Here is a 19495-nt window from a genome sequence, read left to right as displayed (position 1 = left end):
AAGAGCCAGGCAGAGGGTAGGACAGAGGGAGGATGAAGTGGTGGGTGATGGATGGAAGTGCAGGGGAAGTACAGAGAAAGTAGAGCGGAATGAAAGAAGAGGAGAGAAAAGAGAAGCCTGTCAACCTCTGTTTAGAGAACGAGTCTGTCCTCCCAGCAGGACGCCTGTCAGACGCAGCACAAACCATTTAATAGCTGTCTGTTGGGTTCATACAAATCAAGCCATTGACATGTGCACATTATCTTCTTCCCTTTTCCGTAGAATTGTCAAACATCACAATGGCCCATTTGGCTGCATTGAAATGCCACAGAAGACTTTTGGCCCGAACCGCTCTTTCTTCTGACGCTGTGTGTAATTACAGCTGTTCAACGGCTTGAGCTAAAACATTTTCTTGTAGCTTTTTGGTGATCTTAAATACTAACTTATGTTAGTAACTTTACTTTCAGCAATTTAGTAAAGTAAGCATTTTGAACAAACAAACAATCATCCGCAAAATCCTCATCAAAAGTTGCAAAATGGGAAGAACCATCAGAAAATAATGAAACTGTTTCATGTATACCAAGATATTTTATTATTATCACTAATGCGCTGGTGTGAAACGATTCACAGTTGCTCTGGCAACACCTAAAGGGTTGTCAAAGAACATGCAACAGTGTGCAGACTTCAGCCATGTGAATTGGAAGTGTGAAAAAACTAATATTTTTGGACTGCCGTGATGGAAAATACATGCTTTTGCACTTCTAATTGAGAAGAGTTACAAAGCTAAAATTAAAAATGTCATTGTGGTTTCTTAAAGGACCCACAACCACAGAATAGACAAAGTTACAAGCCAGAGTCCGTGTTGTGAGTTGATATTCTGCTGCTGGACAGGCTGACAAAGAGATAAAATCAATATTCTTGTATTCATATGTATTAGTGCTGTTCCCTGGCGCGCTGGCCCCAGCAGCTCACACATATGCATGAGGAGACCACTATTTAAGTTCCCGCATTCAGCTTTAAGTCTCCCTGTGCAGGCAAACCACATGCTGAATGCCTAATTCTAAAGAAAATCCATCAATGTACAATGGCTTTTGCAGCTTGTGAACCACTGGGTTTATCTTGGCAATCAATAATCTTTTGTAGGCGCTGTAGCTGCCCATCAGGCATGCAGACCTGTGTGGTGCCGGAATGCAAACTCAGTTGGTGTACCCACCTCTTGGCCCTGTCTGTGCATATGTTTAGAGCAGAGGAACTACAGGTGAATGAGGAGCACTTCTAAACTAACAACTTTTCTGGTTTGTACCATGATAAATAAATATAACAATTTATTTATCTTTTATTTGTCAAGGCATAATCGTAGCACTGTCACTGTTAAAGAATGGAACGATTGTTATCAAACGAAATACTAGAAAATGTGTATTAAAAGTACAATAAGTAACTTTTCTGCTGGAAGTTTGCCACCTACTTTTCTCTTTGGAAACTGTTGCTTTGCTCATAATTAAATTCATTCATTTATTCTTGGCTCAATCGCCTCACCTGCTTGTCTCACTGGAGCTAGCAAAGTTTAATGCAATGATGTGGAACATTCTAAGGGATCATCTCAAAATGGGTTGAAGCTGAAAAGACGTAATTTTTTTTGTCTGTCTCTGGACCGCCTCCCCCCCTCAAAAGAGGAAAGACTGGCTTCACATCAAATGTTAACGCGTTGATAAAACGATAGGAGCTTGATAGACCCTGCTCACCTCTAGTGAACATCTCTGAACATCCTTTGGTATGTTTATCAGTAGAAGTTATGAATTCTCCAAATAATGTCTGTTTGTTTAGTCAATCCACACGGGCCACTGATCACAACGCACCGTGCGCACGGGCCCCGCACGGGCCCCGCACGGGCCGCGCACGGGCCGCGCATGGGCCACTGTGCGCCGTGATCACAACGCACCGTGCGGACGGGCCGCGGTGCGCGCTGCGGTGGGCACCGCACCCGCCACCTAATGTTGGCCTAATGCTCGTTGCTGAGAGAGTTTTTTAGCCCCCCCCCCCAGATGAAAAATATTACGTCTTTTCAGCTTCAACCCATTTTGAGATGATCCCTAAGCAAATCAATAGCATCTCCATGGAAAGAGGCTGTGGTGGAAAAGTTACATAGTGCACCGTTGTTGCAATATCAGATGAATATAATTGAAAATTATTCGGGGGTTCGTGATTAACAAAACATTACTGTCTTGAGGAAAGTGGTGCCCTCCTGAAATGATGATATCTAATTCATATAAATCAATAGACAGAATATAATCAGATCAGTCATCAAATATTTGCACTAGATTTTTCACTGACCAGTGTATTTTAAAATTCATGGGGGAAATAGGTTCAAAAATCCTAAAATAAAAAGTGTGTCATGCAGATTTGGTGATGGCCACTCGGAGCAGTGGAAATCAAATTCTTCTGCCACTGGTGCTGATGCTAATGACAACATTGCGAGACGGTGCTGGCAGTAGAAGACTGTGGCATTCTGCTTGGATTTGCATGTGGGGACAGTGCAAACGGGAAAAGCTAATTATTTTCCCTCAGTGCCCCTGTCAGCTAACCTGAAAGTAGCTGTCCCGCTGCAGAATGCCCAGTGCTGGCACCTCATCCATTAACCGCGTGCCTCTCCTCTGCTATCTATTAACGCCTTTTGTCATTTGCATAATTTTATCAACTTGACAAATGGGGATCATCCATTCCTTTCCAAATAAGATGAATTGAGCCTTTAAGGGGGTTATAACCGCACAAGACAGCAAGGGAACAAGAAGCTAAACAAAAGCGAGACACACAAACAAATACAGAGGTCTAAAGGATGCAGTTCTGGTGATTTGGACACTGTGGAAACTACTGCCCCCAATTAGGATGTGAATAGGATCATTCAAGTCTTTTTGGTGTAATTGGGGAACTTCCAATTAACTCCACAGAGGATTTTCGAGGAGGAAATGGTGGTATAATGGGACAGTAAACATAAGAGCAGCTATCCTAACAATATTTATATTTTTAACAACAAAGCCTGTCAATTTAATCTTAATTTTGTGGTTTGGAAAAGCATAAAATCTGGTTAATCAGATCTTCACTTGGTTTAAGCAGACAGGCTCAAGCGAAACATTAGCAGGCCCAAAATGTCAATATTCAATGTACATTTTAATTGACAGATCAAGACGCCTTTATTGTTTAGTTTTTGGTAGTGTCTAGAACTGTCCAATCAGCTATCATCTCCCATTTCCATTTTGCAGTCCCTGCTGGTTGTCATGGTAAGGCAATAACATTTTTAACATTTGTACCTATAAGTTTCTCTTATGCCATTGTCTTATTCTTGTTAGCTAGCTTAGTGTTATGCCAACACGTTAACAAACCTAAACGGTTTCCAAGCACTAACCTTAACCACTCCTAGCATGTTCCTAACCTTAACCACTCGTAGCATGATCCTAACCTTAACCACACCTAGCATGATCCTAACCTTAACCACTCCTAGCATGTTCCTAACCTTAACCACTCGTAGCATGATCCTAACCTTAACCACACCTAGCATGATCCTAACCTTAACCACTCCTAGCATGTTCCTAACCTTAACCACTCCTAGCATGTTCCTAACCTTAACCACTCCTAACATGTTCCTAACCTTAACCACTTCTAGCATGTTCCTAACCTTAACCACTCCCAGCATGATCCTAACCTTAACCACTCCTAGCATGTTCCTAACCTTAACCACTCGTATCATGATCCTAACCTTAACCACACCTAGCATGATCCTAACCTTAACCACTCCTAGCATGTTCCTAACCTTAACCACTCCTAGCATGTTCCTAACCTTAACCACTCCTAACATGTTCCTAACCTTAACCACTCCTAGCATGTTCCTAACCTTAACCACTCGTAGCATGATCCTAACCTTAACCACTCCTAGCATGTTCCTAACCTTAACCACTCCTAGCATGTTCCTAACCTTAACCACTCCTAACATGTTCCTAACCTTAACCACTCCTAGCATGTTCCTAACCTTAACCACTCCTAGCATGTTCCTAACCTTAACCACTCCTAGCATGTTCCTAACCTTAACCACACCTAGCATGTTCCTAACCTTAACCACTCCTAGCATGTTCCTAACCTTAACCACTCGTAGCATGTTCCTAACCTTAACCACACCTAGCATGTTCCTAACCTTAACCACTCCTAGCATGTTCCTAACCTTAACCACTCCTAGCATGATCCTAACCTTAACCACACCTAGCATGTTCCTAACCTTAACCACTCCTAGCATGTTCCTAACCTTAACCACTCCTAGCATGTTCCTAACCTTAACCACTCCTAGCATGTTCCTAACCTCAACCACTCCTAGCATGTTCCTAACCTTAACCACTCCCAGCATGTTCCTAACCTTAACCACTCCTAGCATGTTCCTAACCTTAACCACTCCTAGCATGTTCCTAACCTTAACCACTCCTAGCATGTTCCTAACCTCAACCACTCCTAGCATGTTCCTAACCTTAACCACTTCTAGCATGTTCCTAACCTTAACCACTCCTAGCATGTTCCTAACCTTAACCACTTCTAGCATGTTCCTAACCTTAACCACTCCTAGCATGTTCCTAACCTTAACCACTCCTAGCATGTTCCTAACCTTAACCACTCCTAGCATGTTCCTAACCTTAACCACTCCTAACATGTTCCTAACCTTAACCACTCGTAGCATGTTCCTAACCTTAACCACACCTAGCATGTTCCTAACCTTAACCACTCCTAGCATGTTCCTAACCTTAACCACTCCTAGCATGTTCCTAACCTTAACCACACCTAGCATGTTCCTAACCTTAACCACTCCTAGCATGTTCCTAACCTTAACCACTCCTAGCATGTTCCTAACCTTAACCACTCCTAGCATGTTCCTAACCTTAACCCCGCCTAGCATGTTCCTAACCTTAACCACACCTAGCATGTTCCTAACCTTAACCACTCCTAGCATGTTCCTAACCTTAACCACTCCTAGCATGTTCCTAACCTTAACCCCGCCTAGCATGTTCCTAACCTTAACCACTCCTAGCATGTTCCTAACCTTAACCACTCCTAGCATGTTCCTAACCTTAACCACTCCTAGCATGATCCTAACCTTAACCACTCCTAGCATGTTCCTAACCTTAACCACTCCTAGCATGTTCCTAACCTTAACCCCGCCTAGCATGTTCCTAACCTTAACCACTCCTAGCATGTTCCTAACCTTAACCACTCCTAGCATGTTCCTAACCTCAACCACTCCTAGCATGTTCCTAACCTTAACCACTTCTAGCATGTTCCTAACCTTAACCACTCCTAGCATGTTCCTAACCTTAACCACTTCTAGCATGTTCCTAACCTTAACCACTCCTAGCATGTTCCTAACCTTAACCACTCCTAGCATGTTCCTAACCTTAACCCCGCCTAGCATGTTCCTAACCTTAACCACTCCTAGCATGTTCCTAACCTTAACCACTCCTAGCATGTTCCTAACCTCAACGACTCCTAGCATGTTCCTAACCTTAACCACTTCTAGCATGTTCCTAACCTTAACCACTCCTAACATGTTCCTAACCTTAACCACTCCTAGCATGTTCCTAACCTTAACCACTTCTAGCATGTTCCTAACCTTAACCACTCCTAGCATGTTCCTAACCTTAACCACTTCTAGCATGTTCCTAACCTTAACCACTTCTAGCATGTTCCTAACCTTAACCACACCTAGCATGATCCTAACCTTAACCACTCCTAACATGTTCCTAAACGTAAATCTTTTCCTAACTGTAATCCTGTTCCCAACCCTAACTTTTAACTAGTTTGACAAATACCTGGAACCTTAAACAGCACTAAAGATAAAGCGGCCATTATTTTTTGGATTAATGTTACTTTAATATAATAATTAAACTCCCTTTGTAACTTTTTATCAATGTCCAACACACATGACGGTTGAATCGCTGTGAGAATGGAGAACCATCAGACAGCCACATACGGTCCCAAAACAAATCATCTTGTATGGCGCCGCTACAAAACTTTGACCCTTTTTGACAAAGACAAACCTCGCAAAGCGCTTGCATGTCATATTCATAAAGAAAATATAGCACAACCAAAATTACAAACCATGCACTTTGCCAATACATGCCTTTAGATGATACTAAATGCCATCAGATTGTCAAAGAATAACAACTGTGCCGCTTGCTGTCGTTTCGTTTCAAAATTAAAACGTCGCAAGCTGGAAACCCAAGCATGTAATTATGTCGGAATGGCGTGGCTAATACAAACGAGCTTTGATAAAAAATATATATAAATAAATAATTCTAACAGTGTTGACAGAGTTATCAAAGTCGTTCCATTTTACTTGTTGCCTCCATCCCCTTTTGGACTAATTTCAAAGGCATTGTGTTCAAAAGCCATTTCCTTTATTTATGCAGAGGGGATTGAAAATCTCTGTGGTGCCGAATGAACTGTCCTTTCCTAGTTCCTTGTGCAAAGAAAAGAAGTAGGATAGAAGAGTGAAGGGACAAAGGAGAGGAGATGAAAAGGCGGAAAGAGTAAGTTAGACAGGGTTTTCCGCGGCATTCATTTAGTGTCAGACATCTGCTTTTTTATGGCAACCTGATGGCATTACTCTCCCCTGGTGCCAGTGCGCAATCACCTCTTTATCACATGGCAATTATCTTTGTAGTGCCGCTCGGTGACTCTCGCCCCTGTCACATGTGACCCCTTACAGCTCTGGCAGCCGGCAGTGAAAAGAGGAAGCGTCTAAAAACGGGTGGAGGGGGAAGGCGGAGGGGCCAATGAGCTGAATTATAGGACTCAGGATGAGAGATTGTCCAAGATCGCTTGTTCCTTTTACATTACGTTCAGTCCAGGCGTCAATAAATTACACCGTATAGTCACAATTAATGTTATCAGTGTCAAAATGCTGATTTTTTTTTTTTTTTGTTACCCTTATTTTTCAATGTGTTTAATTAGCTCTGTCTATTTTTAATTATATGTTGCTGCCATATTATTCAAAATAAGCAATTATGTCTCTGCTCAATGAAATGAGAGTTTGTGAAGACACGCAACCTGTGCCAAATCAATACCTTCGATTAAAATATGCGCTCATTACAATGACATGCAACGAGATATTTGAGATTTGCTTTGACAGTCCCATGGCGAAAACGAAAAAAACGTCCTTGCACATTTCTGGTGTTCGTATTTGGAGTATTTGGAGTTGCATGCTACCACAAAAGTGTAATTGAATATTGTGGTTCACAGAGATTTGCAGGGCCCTTCTGTAGTGTGCTTACGTGCCAGTCACACAATGTTAACATCAACAACCTGCTCACTAGGATGGACCGGAGAGCCTTCAGCAAATAATCCCCGGGGGAAGTCACAATAATGTCAGAAATACACCACATGAGTCAAAGAGACAGTTGGAGTAAACTTGTAACATGATTTTAGCTTTGTGGAGACCAAGACCTTCCATACCATAGATGGTTAGTATATTTTTTATCAGCAAACAAAACTACAGTAAATATAGTTCTGTGCACACAATTTTAAGACTGGATGTATTAAGTGCATCAATTAAGCTCTAACTACAAACGTGCTCCTGAGAAAGCATTGCGTCTAGAGTCTCGCAATCATACACATGTGTCCATGCTTAAGGAAGAAACATATTCATCTGATTTCATGGGTTCAAAATTGATTTATTTAACTATGTGAAAGAAAAGTGGGGCTCAATGGAAAGAGTTTTTCACAGATACTGGATATGACAGGTTAGACTTTTCCCAGGGCAATTGTGGCTACAGTAGCTTTTACCTACAGCTTACTTATAGTAGCTTACCACCTCCAAGTGAATAATGAATAATGCAATAAAAAGTAACTTTAAGTGTCCAAAAAAGTGCTATATATCTAATGCATTTTCATTATTACATTTCACAACATTTAAAGCCTCATAGCATAACTTAATATTAAAAGGCTGAAATAAAAGGATGTTTTTATTACACTGAAAAACCTGACACGTACTTGGCCTTGAGGAGCCTCGTAGTCTTAATGGAAATGTTGTTTTGGCTATAATATTCCACAATATGGCATAAAACGTACCAGTATCCATATCCATGTTCCAAAGTATGGTTTAACACAAGTATGCAAGAGAGTGCCACCTCCGGAAAATTACACTGTGTTGCTTTAAGATTTGATGTAAAAAAAAAAACTTGCCAAATGTTCCCTATAGTTTGTCTTGGTGAAGTTTATAATTTATCTGCCTGGTTGGATATATAACTGTGAACAGTAATTTACAGACTAAAAAGGAACCTTTATATGTGCATTTATTTATTAGAAAAAACCTGACATATGCGACTTAAAGGCACGTATGACTTTACTGATCAAATGAAGCTGTACATAATAATATGGTAATAAGCATAAGCTGTGCAGTAGGAAGACTGTAGTCACGTTTCGAGCATCGGTTCTTATTGGCTGTTGCAAATGGCTCCCTCCAACAGGGGGAGATGTTTCCTAATGTGAATTTATGGTCGTCATCCTCCCTTTCATCCACCCACGCTCAGTCACTATTAGCACCCAGTTGAACCGTTTTCTCTCCTCTCATTTATTCATCTAATGCATCTTTTAAGGAGGTGAGCGAGAGGTGCCATGAAATCTCAAACTTCTGCCACCCCAGTGTCAGAGCAGCACGGCTGTTTTAGAAGAGGGGGCGACTCAATCAAATCTAATCTATTTGCTTCTTCGCCAGAGCTGCACTAATTGTCACACGTATTTAATTGCAATATTGAATTTCTCGCAATATCCATATAACAGAAAATTAATTTGTTTAATGACTTTTATTATACAGTTGGAATTCATCTCTTCCATCTGAAGTTCAGCCCTGGTTTATGAGTTTTCAAACAAGCTAATCAATAAGTTTTTTTTTTAATTAGACCTGGCCATGTCGAGGTTTATGGTTGATATTTAGTTGAGTTGAGTCTTGTTACCTCAATTAATTACAGGGCTAGTCTTGGTTTATCTCGCTTTAGACATGATTTCAACCCTGATAAGTTGTGGTTTACAGCCATTCAGTACAAGTTAATCCTGTTTTACACTAGTTTTATAGTTTGAGCCCTGTTTTTACAAACTACATTTAACTTTCACGGTGGTAAAATGGGAATTGTAGTGTTTAAAATGGTTACGGCATGTTGCTTATGCACACTCACAGATGAACTCTTATGACACTGGAATGAAAAACTTGATGTATCTCTCCCATTCGCCTTGTGTTTTTTTTTTTTTTTTACAAATAGGATGTCTCCTGTCAGAGCACACCAGTGTATCCTGAAAATGGCACATTTCTCATTTTTGGCACATTTTGTCACCGTTGTACCCCTCCAATTTGTGTTCGGCGTGCCCCCCTCCTTCTTCTGGTTTGACTAAAATCCAATTTACTGCCTGTCAGCTCAACTCTATAATCCTATCCACAGCTGTAGTGGAGAGGTGGCTCTTTTTTGAAAGTACTATTTACTGTATACCGGCTGGTTATAGCTATAGCATTGCTCCCTGTCTGTATACCCCATAGTGTGCCACCTCCTCCTCTCTTCTTGGCCAGTGCACACATTGAGTAGGCGAACATGTAGTGTGTCTTTGGAGATAAAGTCCTTTTTCTGTCACTGCAGGTTTTCCGTCTTGGGGGAATATATGTGTGGTTTATCTTTCCGTAAAGCAGCATTTGGCGTGTTGCTAGAGCACATTGGCTGGCTGCAGGGAGTACAGGCTTCACACTGTGTGCATGTAGCCAGTGCAGGGACAGTAATGTAGGCACCGCAGAGCTGGACACCCACAGTAAAGATAACTAATATGTCCCTTTATTTCACATTATTACACATCTAGCAGTCCGCGGCGCTATTTAGATTCATTATGCAAGTCTTTAGCTGTAGATATGAAAACAAGAAGCACACTGATAATCCATTACTGCCTCTTGTGAACTCATTACTTTATCCAACTTGGGTTTATCTCCAAGGTTGCCTCGCCTCACAGTTTTTCCACTGACTTTCCTTTCATTTTCGTCTCTTCTCTACAATCCACAGTAGAACACAATATGTTCTTTTTATTCAAGTTGCATGAGGTCACAGTGTGTTTGGTTTTCTCCTGAATTGACAAACTCCTCATTATTTTCCTAGCTTTGGACTGAAACAATTAGTTCTAAGACAAACTGACTAGATCAGAAATCATGTTTCATTTTACGTTTTTGTTCTTGTCGGAGTTAAGATAAACTGGGCCACTAATTTGTGTATTGTGCTAGCATTGATTTTAAAATGTATTTCCGATGCTCTGTTCGCTTTTCACTGGATTGCATACATACCACTATCACTCCTACTAAATACTTCAATAGTAAATTTCCATTTACACATTTTTATCATGCGCAATCTAAACATAGAATATGCAATTTCCGCTGTAGAGTTAATGTTAATTGATTCTACCGGAGCTTCTACATGCCTTTGTTGCTTTCACTCAATTTCCTTGTCATTTTCTATATGTGAATGCATGAGGAGATGTAGGGAGCGGGGTTATGGACAGAAAAAGTGTTTGCCGAACACCATGCTGGTCTACATCCATCTGTATGAGAGCCGACACGGGTCTGTGGCACCATAAATAGGAGTCATGGCCAACCTGAGCCAGGTACAATGGTTTCCCAGCAGACCACCACCACCGCTGCTTTTGCTTCAACCAATGGCCTTAAAACATTTGCATTTCTCCACATTTCCTGGGACAGGCCTGCATTTCATGAATGGTAATGAAGATGGTGAGTTTTTACTGGAGAGAGGCGTACGCGAAGAGATGGCCTCGCAATTACTCTGGGATGGTCAATTTGCACATTTCACACCGGCTCCTGTGGCTGTGATATGAAAATGAGGGAAACGGATAAGCCCCCGCAAGACCCTGGCTAACATCAACAATTAATTCTGGCATTTAGAAAGTGCAAAGATATGGGACCTTTGAAAACACAAGGAAACAGGAAATAGGAAACAAAAACAGAATCAACTGTTTTGTAATATTTGTTTTTTACCACTATAAAATACATTGTAATAAATTATGCAATTTCATGAAAAACATCTGGACAGTTTGATGGCAACAACACATGTGAAAAGAGTCAGGAAAGGCAACACATGGCCAGGAGCAGTCAATTCATTTGTGCGGTCCTCTTTAAAATGCTTCTCATCTGACACTGGATCCAAACATCTTACTGAAATTATGCTGTGAAACATTCTCTCATATTTACAGAGTTGAGTTTGGACAGCCTCTCCTTGAACCGCCGCCTTGATGTGGTGGAGGGGTTTGAGTGCCCAAATAATCCTAGGAGCTATGTTGTCTGGGGCTTTATGCCCCTGGAAGGATCAGCCAAGGTAAACTATAGGTGATTGGTCAGACCAAGAGCACTTTCAGAAGCCCTTCACGATGACTTTACAAACAAGGCCAGTATATGTTGCCCAGATTGGCATTACTGTGGCCCTACCCTGGAGCCAGGCCTGGGGTGGGTACTCGATGCAGAGCATCTGGTCTGGTCCGGCCGGGTATAGCCCAACGTGATGTTACCTTGCTGGTGGGGAAAGAGCCTCAGCTTGTGCGGGAGGTTGTTCATTAATGACTAGATAGTCAGCCTCACCTCCATGCACAGTTTGGGCTTCTCCTTGAGAGGAGTTGGATACTCCACTTCCACTCTGGCGTTGCTCACAGGGAGAGAGAGCTTACTTATAGCCACACAGTTCAGCCGCTACATGTTGGAGTTCACCACAGTGAAAAAGAGGGTCGCGCCTCTAGGTCTTTGGATCAGGGACCGGGCTCTCACAGCCTATGGGCCGATGCAGAATACCTTCTCAAGTCCCTGGGAGGGGTACTGGACAGTACCAGGGAGGTGGGGGAAAGAAAATCGTGATGAACTCCAACTTTGATTCATCCCAGCCCTCCCTTATAGGGATACAGCTAAAACAAAAGCTGACACACCATGAGAGGCAATTTAAAATTACTTTGCAACTATAATGTGATTTAGAAAAAAGGGCTGAATGTATGTTATGTTGATACAAATGACTCTCTGTTGTTGCCAACATCAAATTCCAAAAGTAGGTACTTTTAGTTTTAAGAAATTATGTCGTGGAACATCTCACTTTGAACACCTGGTGCACAATGGGAAATTACTTTAAGAATGGTATTGTGCAAACAATGAAATTCCTTTTTATGAATGTACTTTTGAATAGAAAATACTAAAATAAATGAATGGTCCTCTGTAATAAATACAGATGCTTTAATGTGTTTATGAAGACAGCATTGATAGATGCCCAGGTTTTTGTCCGCTTATTCAATTTAATTTTTTTTTATTTCCTTAAGTGTGCGCCTGTGTGTGCTTTTTACACACGTGCACAAGCCACAGCAGGGGGAAAGAATAAAGTATGTGTAGAAATAAAGATGCCCATGCAATATTCTGAGTCAAGCGTGGCCCCTGAAGCATCTCATGGCCCAGAGGGAGGCGGCTGGGGAGCAGCAAGTGCGGCAGTGGCGTAATAGAGGGTAGAGGGGCTTTGGAGGCGGTCTGAACTTATCAAAGGGACTGGGGGTCTGCTGCTATGGCCTGAGATGCAGTGGGGTTACAAGGGCCGAGGTGCAGTGGCGCAGAGGGGAGCTGATGAGCGGGATGAAGGGGCGAGTGCGTGGGTGGGGGGCTTACGTGCCAGGGATAGTCAATCTCCAGATATAATTGTATGGCAGCCATGCTAAAACAGAATGAAACAGGGGTGGTATTGAAGGTGATTTTAAAAGCGATTTTCATGTATAATTATGTTAATTAAAATCAACAGGGGGACTTTACTGACACGGCCTGTTATTCTTTTCAGAAGTTACGAAATGTAGTTTCTTGTAAATGGACGGTTGAGAGATTGGAAGGCAGTGCTTTTTCACTCGCTTGGTTGATGGTGTGTGATATCAGTATAATTTGCAGACCTTCTTAAAGGTGCTATACCTCTTTTTATGGTCCAAAAACGAGAAAGTTAATCTTTGCAATAGTCCATGTATTGTTCACTTACTTAATGCAAGCTTCCTATAAATGCTAAATTAAATTCTTGAGTTGTGAAAATGAATACTTTTCACAACTCTCTGAGGCCATAGCGAAACAGCATACTAACACTAACGACACACTTCCTGCTTCATGGAGAAGAAAATGCTCTATAATAAGATGCAGAGAAAGCGCTGTGGTCTCATTTTCATCCAAATAGATGCTTTTATATCTGTACAGTTTATTATATGCAAAAAATAAATTGGGTACAGGCTCTTTAATAACTCTTGCAAGTTGGATATCAATATCATAACAAAAAAAATGCATTTCAATCTCCTATTTTATATACAAACATAACTTAATGTAGAAGTTAATGCTTTGGCTGGAATGTTCCACAGTATGCCACAGTAACTAATCTCCGTGAAGAAATCACAGCAAAGTTCTGTGGAGTGTTGACCCCGCTCACAGTAAGAATGAATGTTTTAAGGTATTTTTGAGCAATAATAAAACAGATAACTTCATGTTTAATGCAGTTTTGAGAAACAATCCCATTGCTTTTGTCAAAACAAATTCTCCATGGAAATCAGGCAGATGGTGTTATCAGAAAAGTTATAGTGCACCTTTAAAAAAAATAAATCTCAGTTTTCCCAAAAAAGAGATAAAATACAAATACATATCAATTTAGATGTGTGATAATTGTAGATTGTCAAGGTTAGTGTTAAATCAAACACATATTGCATGACTTGTGTGTGTAAAAATGTAAAACATCTGTCACATACATGAACGTTCTAACAGCTTAATGTGTGTCCACTTGACTTCTACTGTGTGGGGCATATGTCTTTTCGAACTCACCGCATGTGCATACGAGCTGTAGGTGCTGAAGGGAAGGGCGATGGCGGGGTTGAAAATGCCGAACTGCCCCACCATCTGCTGCATGCGTCTGATGGTGCGCTCCTTATCTGTGTCGGCAAACTTCACCACCAGGCTGGAGGAGGCGCCCTGGGAGAGGGAAAAGCAGAGAGAAGACATGGACCATTGACCTTGCCGTACAGAACATCAATTTAATGCAAACAGTCACACATCAGAAGAGAAGGAGTAGGGGGAAACATTTGCATATGCAGTGGGTTTTAATGCAATGTATGTTTTCAAAGAATTCTCTACAAACTCGTGTAAACAGTGCATAAAGTGAATGGAACTTATTTATTTCCCACCCATGTATTACGTCATTTTAAAGTATACCTTTTAATACAGCCAACATTTTATTTGTAAAAGATCTGTCCTGTATGTAATGTTTGCGTACATTGCCCCCAGGCTTCATAAAGCAGTATTGTAAAAGATAGGCAAAACGTGTGTATAAAGAAGTGTTACCTAGTATTTGTGATTCCTTAATATGCTTCTGTTAATTAGCAGCAACAACAATCCCCGTTAACATCAATACTCAGTGAGCTGCTCTAATTGTGTGTCAGAATGACTGGGTTTGCAGATACAACATCATTGCAAATTTGTATCGGAGCATCATCCTTTTCCTTGTGAGCAGCATACCGGAGCAGAGGCAGACAGAGATGGAGGAATAAAAATATTGGGCTTTTTGCCTGAGCTGTTTTGTAGGCAGATGTGCTGGCAGGAAGTGCGAGTTTCTTCAATCAGTGTTTAACATATGTACAAAGTCACTCGGGGCAGCGCCGCCTCACTCTGCATGACATAAATACTTTATATTTTCTAGCTGCCTTCCCCCACGGTATATACATGTAACCTTGGTGCTCCTTTTTCTACTGCAAAGGTTAAAACATTCACATCGCAGACTGGTTTGAAATAACAGATACGATTGGAAGAGCTACCAGTAAGCATCTATTGACCTTGGTGAAGGTGTTCTCAAAAGGAAACATTGGTTTTTAGGGCATTTTCTGTCATTCTGTCCTATTTCTGTTAGTGTTCCTCCTCCCCAGGCCCTGGCGATCCATTCTGTTATCAACACTATTATCTCTTTGTAGAGCGCTATAATGAAAGCAGCAGGTGTGTCCGCCACACACCCTTCATTAAGAATCTTCAAATGATTTAGCGCTACAGTTGACCTTTCGGGTGCTCCGCCTCTCCTCCCCTTGGTGCCCCCAAACTGGCCAATCGATCCACATAAAAGGCCGAAATATTACTCTGATCTGACAGTGCAGAAAGGTTGTGTCACTCTTGATAAGAGGCCCCCGGAAATTGATGCAAAATTGTCAATATGCGCTGGTGCCAGGGTTGAACAAAGACTGGGGGTGCAAAGAGCAATTTCTTGGTTTGGTGAAAATGGTTTTATATAAAAAGAGCTTCAGTGAGGTGCTAATATGATTTAGTTTGTATCATTTTATCCATTTGTGGCCATTATATTTCATTTTATAAATACTATAATATAATATAAATGTTTCCTTTCTTTTTTCTAAAATCTGGTTATTTCCCCCTCATGATTAAATAACCAGACATCTACTGTGACATCCCTATTGCATAGTAATCTATTCATCAAACCGACAGTATAACACATTGCTTCATGTTTTTTTGTCTGTGTTTATTAAGGCTGATGAAGATATCCGCACAGAGCCAGGTGTTTAGTAAGAATCACTGAATCACTGAACTGTAACGTATAGATTTTATCCAGTTCCTCTCCTTTTCCCCAGCTTTCCCAATAACCGCATTATAGCGTTCAGGTTTGGCTAGTGGCTGCTTGGGCTGAACATGTAAAGATGATATTAAAGTCACTGCAAACATAAATTCAATAAGACATATGAATCTGTCTTAAACTACCGTGTGCATATTTCAGTCATGCTCAGCGTGAACTGCACAGAACATCTTTCAGCTGTCACAGACCACACACATATTCCTTGATACACACTCTAAGACTGGTAGATTGTGATAAATGTATGGCTCTTCAGCATACTGACCTGCAGCTGTGTTTCAGATTGAACCATATGGGTCGGCCTTTGCCTACGCTGATCACATGTCATTATTTCTGGAGAGGCGTCATCTGTTCAACACAAGCTGGCCTGCACTAGACCTGTTCTATACTGGTAAATTTGCTTTATATGGACGTGGAATTTATTTGCTGCTAAATATAGACTAAACCCGTTACGAGTTTTCATGGTGATGAGATACTCTTAACCTGTCAGTGGTCATAACGTTTTTCTCAGTAACTACGCTATATAAAGTAATGTCTTTGATGATAACATAAAGTAAGTAATATTATCTTGCGTTGTAAATTACCATTAGACACAATCTTGAACTAACCGGTTAGCCCAGTCCATCCATGCTAGAAAACCTGACGTCTTCACCCAAACCTCTCTTACAAGCCGTCAGTCTTCAAACACAACTTGCATTCTATATTAATTAATTAGGACATGTTTTAAAGACGCTGGGGATTAAAGAGTTAAAAGTGAAATAGGATGAAGTTAGTGATCTGTGTGTTGTGTCTGTCCAGCTTTTTACCGTGGGCATCATTAACTTTATTATGAGGTTTGGGAGAGTACTGGACAGGGCGGCGGATGAGCGGAATACAAATGATAGGTGCTAATAAATACTGAATATCTTAACTCGCCATCATCGTTAAAAGATGACTGCGATGTTTACTGTTAGGGTCATCGTTAAAACATCAGTGGGATGGATAATGTTAGGACTAAAAACAATACCGTCAGCGAGTTTTTGCAGCGGTGCAGTGCTGCTTGGTAAATCACAGAATCCTACTTTATTGTGAAATAACCTGTCAGAACCTGTAAGCAGACACGGGCCATTTGTTCCACTCGGCAAAAAGTATAGCAGCACATTGGCCTCTGTCTCCTCCCAGCTCTCTCCAGGACACCTGAATATGCGAGCTTGTTGGCTAAGCATCTCTTGCCACATTTGTTTATCTTCCAGGTTTGTGCACCAAGGCATGTCAGGACATTGGCGAGCAGGATCCGGGGCTGCTATAAAGGGGAGGAAGATGATGTGTGAAGTAAAAGTCTCATTAAATTTTTAAGCTGCCTAGTGTGAGCACAATCCCCCTGCTGGGCGGCTCCCAGCTGCCTACCGAACCGCTGAAGGAACGCCAGTAAAAGACAGGGGATGAAACGACTACATATTAAAGGCACATTCCACAAAACCACGAGCTCAAGTCTAGCTCTTTCCATTTGCCTCTCGCTGTCTTCGCCGCGCAGTCCCAAGTGAGAAGAGGCATGACGCTGCAAGACGGGTAACATTATTTCTCAAAGTATCCTTCTGCCTCTGTTCGGTTTGGGGGAAAAGAGTTGCAAGCAAGACTGATAGAGTGTCAAAAGTGAAGAAATACACGCGCACCATGAGGGATTTAGATTAGCCGCATTGATATTCTGTCTTTCAGATGAAAATGATTAGCTCAGAAGTGTGGCTGCTGTCACTAATGTACTGACTGTGATGAAGAGCCAAGTAATAGCAATGAAATAACTTTTCTCCACTTTTATCTCTTCATCAGTCTGTAATGACACCAAAGCTGCATGGGTTTTTCACCACATTCAAAACTATAATCCACTAAGATAGCTTATCAAATTGTGGGACAACTTATCAAACAAGTTATTTCATTTGTCTAGAGGAGCTTTTTCCACACGCTGCCTGGAAGCACAACAGTTTTATATTAAGCTGCTTTTACTATTATCATGATTGTAACGCCTGTGACGCCAAGACGCAGGACGTTGTGCATCAGGCACTAATAATTCATTCAGCAACAGCTTTGGCATTTGTGTTGCACTATCAACAAATGAGGTAAAAAGGTAAAATAAAACGTTTGTGTGACACAGCCTGTTTTTCCAATTTGCTCAAGGAATCAATCAATCATCATTCAGTTCAATTCTGACGCATCTCTGACGTGTGAACAAATGTTACACTTTCACAATCATACTGCAGAGCTTCAAGTGGCCCAAAAGACAAATTTGTAGCAGCAAAGCATAGGATTCAGCATTTTTGCCACTGCCTTTAAAAGGGAAAGAGTTGCATAAGGCATCTCAAATTTAGTCCTAAATTAAACTAAATGAAAACGATAAGCTGTGAGAAGCAAAATTAAGATCCATTATCTCCTACAATAATAACATTAAAAAGCGCCTCGAAACCTAATCTTACTGTTGTCTGTCTGTTACCCGGACCCCTAAGTATTTAAACACAACATATCTTTAATATCTTGTAGTCATTAGTGGAAATTTGGTTTTCTTCTCTTCAGGGGTCCCGCAGAAGGGGTCTGGAGGCTTGTTTCCACTCTCTCCTTCCTTTCATTATCTTTTAAGGCAATGACATATTGATTGCCGTTTGGTTAAATCTCACCACACAAACACGGGTCTGCCATGTGCGTGTGAGAAAGGGCTCGGAAATCAATCACTCCCTCCTTCTCTTCTGTGCAAACTTTAGCTCATTTGCTTGGGTCTATTCTTATCTTTCCCTCATCCCACTCCTGTTGTTGTACTTTGGTCTCTGGAATAATCTAACAGGCGCTTGGGCTGAGGGACTTGACCTGGACACCCCCGATGCTCATATACAATTTTTTTTCTTATTCCGTGACTTGCTTCCTACACGGCCCGGTAGGATCCCAGCAATTTGCTTTACAGCGCTAGCGTTTAAATCTTTAATTGAGCCCCTTGGATTCTGAGCTGTGGCAGTGTGATGGAGAAATGGCCACGGAGAGGAGGAGGAGGAGGAGGAGGAGGAGGAGGAGGAGGAGGAGGAGGGGGCCTAGGTAAATGGTGCTGTGTAAAATACATCAAGTTTCATATGTGACAAACCAATAGACTCCGAAGCATATCCAGAGAGATGCATAGACACATCATGCAGATTTCTTCTATCTCCTTCAGGACGTCGCATATATATAAGATCCATACAAAATGCCCAGTGCTGCCACAGCGCATGAATAACACAAATGTATGCAGCTGAAGTGGTGCGATGTGGAAAATGAGATCAGTCAGGGAGCCTTTGACCCTGGCCCGTGGCTGTACAAGCATGTGACAGTGAAACAGAGGAGAGGCACATCGAGAAATAGTATACGTGCATGTTCCAGTGGCTTCATACAATCATTCTATATGCTAAGTGTTTCTGTTTTTAGATCGAGTATATGTACCAGGCGCGCATGCCAGATGCAGATGTGGATAAGTAGAGAAGTGGCGTGATATTCAAAGCACTTAAGTATACTTAAACGTTAAAATGTTTAACTGCTATGGCAGCACCTTCCACGTTTCAGCATTTGATTAATATAGTAATATTAATATGTGTTTGAAGTAGCATCTTATTAGGAGAGGAAGCTGCAGCATGAGCAGCATAGGAATAATCATAAAAGTACTCCAAATGAACCTACATTCTGAAGAGCAAAACAGGATTAAGGTGATTGCCTCCAGTTGAAAATAGCTAATTGTTGCATTTTTCTCTGTGGAACTGTAGCTGACAGTTTTAATAACCTCAAGGAGAAGCCTTTAAAATCTGAGTTTTATTCCTACTCTGTCAGTCAGTCTCCATTATTATCTCACAAAT

At 41.3% G+C, this 19495-nt stretch overlaps 1 protein-coding gene across 9 annotated transcripts in view; it reads right to left on the bottom strand.

Moving 5' to 3' along the window:
- Window positions 1-19495, bottom strand: part of celf5a (cugbp, Elav-like family member 5a) — a 208017-nt gene that overhangs the window by 21830 nt on the left and 166692 nt on the right. For all 9 annotated transcript variants that reach the window (XM_072438136.1, XM_072438139.1, XM_072438138.1 and 6 more), the window contains exon 6: window positions 13856-14002. In XM_072438136.1, coding sequence (XP_072294237.1) covers window positions 13856-14002 — 147 coding nt within the window. The remainder of the gene's footprint in view (window positions 1-13855; window positions 14003-19495) is intronic.

The sequence above is a fragment of the Eucyclogobius newberryi genome, unplaced genomic scaffold (genome assembly GCF_026437365.1).
Source record: "Eucyclogobius newberryi isolate DKJ021-1_F unplaced genomic scaffold, fEucNew1.0.hap1 SCAF_9, whole genome shotgun sequence".
In the NCBI taxonomy this organism is placed as follows: domain Eukaryota; kingdom Metazoa; phylum Chordata; class Actinopteri; order Gobiiformes; family Gobiidae; genus Eucyclogobius; species Eucyclogobius newberryi.
The sequence above is the reverse complement of the archived record's forward strand: the minus strand, read 5'-3'. Positions and strand labels throughout refer to the sequence as shown.